This window comes from Hippocampus comes, unplaced genomic scaffold (assembly GCF_001891065.2).
Source record: "Hippocampus comes isolate QL1 unplaced genomic scaffold, H_comes_QL1_v1.1 scaffold2712, whole genome shotgun sequence".
NCBI classification, from domain to species: Eukaryota; Metazoa; Chordata; class Actinopteri; order Syngnathiformes; family Syngnathidae; genus Hippocampus; species Hippocampus comes.
The window spans coordinates 1-1,251 of record NW_017807513.1 but is presented as its reverse complement, the minus strand read 5'-3'; the positions used below and the strand labels follow the sequence as shown (position 1 = coordinate 1,251).

Below are 1,251 nucleotides of genomic sequence, written 5' to 3'. Positions count from 1 at the left end.
CAGTTGTTTAATTTGCTCATAATCGAATGATCGAATGGCACTGAGGACACCACTTTCAGAATTCAAAGTAACAAAAGTCGAAATTGGACTGCCAGTTATCTGTGTATCTTCCAAAAGGTAAGAGATTCTCGCGTTTTGATTCCAATCAGCATCTCGCGCAGTGACAGCAAATATGGAAGTGCCAGGCGAATTGTTCTCTGCGACATAAGCAGAGTAAATATTTTTATTGAATAGCGGTGCATTGTCATTCACATCTGATATTCTGAGATGTAACTTGGTTGAACTAGAAAGAGGAGGTGCTCCGAGATCGGTGGCTGTAATTGTGATGTTATATTCTGAAACTGATTCTCTATCAAAATATTGATCTGAAATCAAATTATAATAATTTGTAAGAGATGGCTCAATTTTAAAAGGAAGTTTTCGGTCTAACGAACATTTTATTTGTCCATTTCTCTCAGAATCAACATCTTTTATGTTCAGAACTGCAACTGTTGTACCAGGAGGGGAATCCTCAGACAGATAGCTGGAAAATGACTTTATATTAATAACTGGAGCATTGTCATTTACGTCAATAACATCAATTATAACTTTACTGGTTCCAATCAGCCCACCTTGATCCTTTGCCTCCACCCTCACTTCATACTTTCTGTCCTTTTCGAAGTCTATTTCACCAGATACATAAATTGTGCCAGTGTTTTCATCAATATGAAATATATTGGCAGCACTTCCTTTCATTTTTGACAAACTGTAAGTCATGAGTCCATATGAACCACTGTCAGCGTCTGTCGCATTTACAGTTATTATACTCTTCCCCTTTATTGTGTTTTCCAGAACAGTAGCCTTATACACCGACTGGTTAAATACAGGTTCATTGTCATTTGCATCTAAGACGTTTATTTCTATATTTACGGTACCCGATCTTTGTGGTGTTCCTCCATCAACTGCAATTAATTTTAAAGACAAACGGGGCCGTCGCTCTCTGTCTAAAGGCTTCTGCAGCACCATTTCAACATATTTACTGCCGTCTGGATTTGCATGCTGATTTAGGATAAAATTGTCGTTTGCTGACAAAATATAATTTTGCAACGCATTTTGACCCACATCTTGATCCTCCGCACTCTGCAGGGGAAAGCGCACTCCTACTACAGCAGCTTCATTTACTTCAAATATGAGAGCTTTGTCATTATTCGGAAAGACGGGAGCGTGATCGTTTATGTCCAAAACCTCAACAATTACCCTGTGCAGCTCGAT

At 38.7% G+C, this 1,251-nt stretch overlaps 1 protein-coding gene across 1 annotated transcript; it reads right to left on the bottom strand.

The window, feature by feature from the left end:
- Positions 1 to 6: 6 nt before the first annotated feature.
- LOC109508191 (protocadherin gamma-A11-like) lies at positions 7 to 1,248 on the bottom strand (the record flags this gene model as incomplete). The annotated part of the gene is made up of 1 exon (XM_019858070.1): positions 7 to 1,248. A coding segment is annotated over one exon (1,242 nt), but the record flags the coding sequence as incomplete, so codon positions are not given.
- Between the last annotated feature and the right edge of the window lie 3 nt (positions 1,249 to 1,251).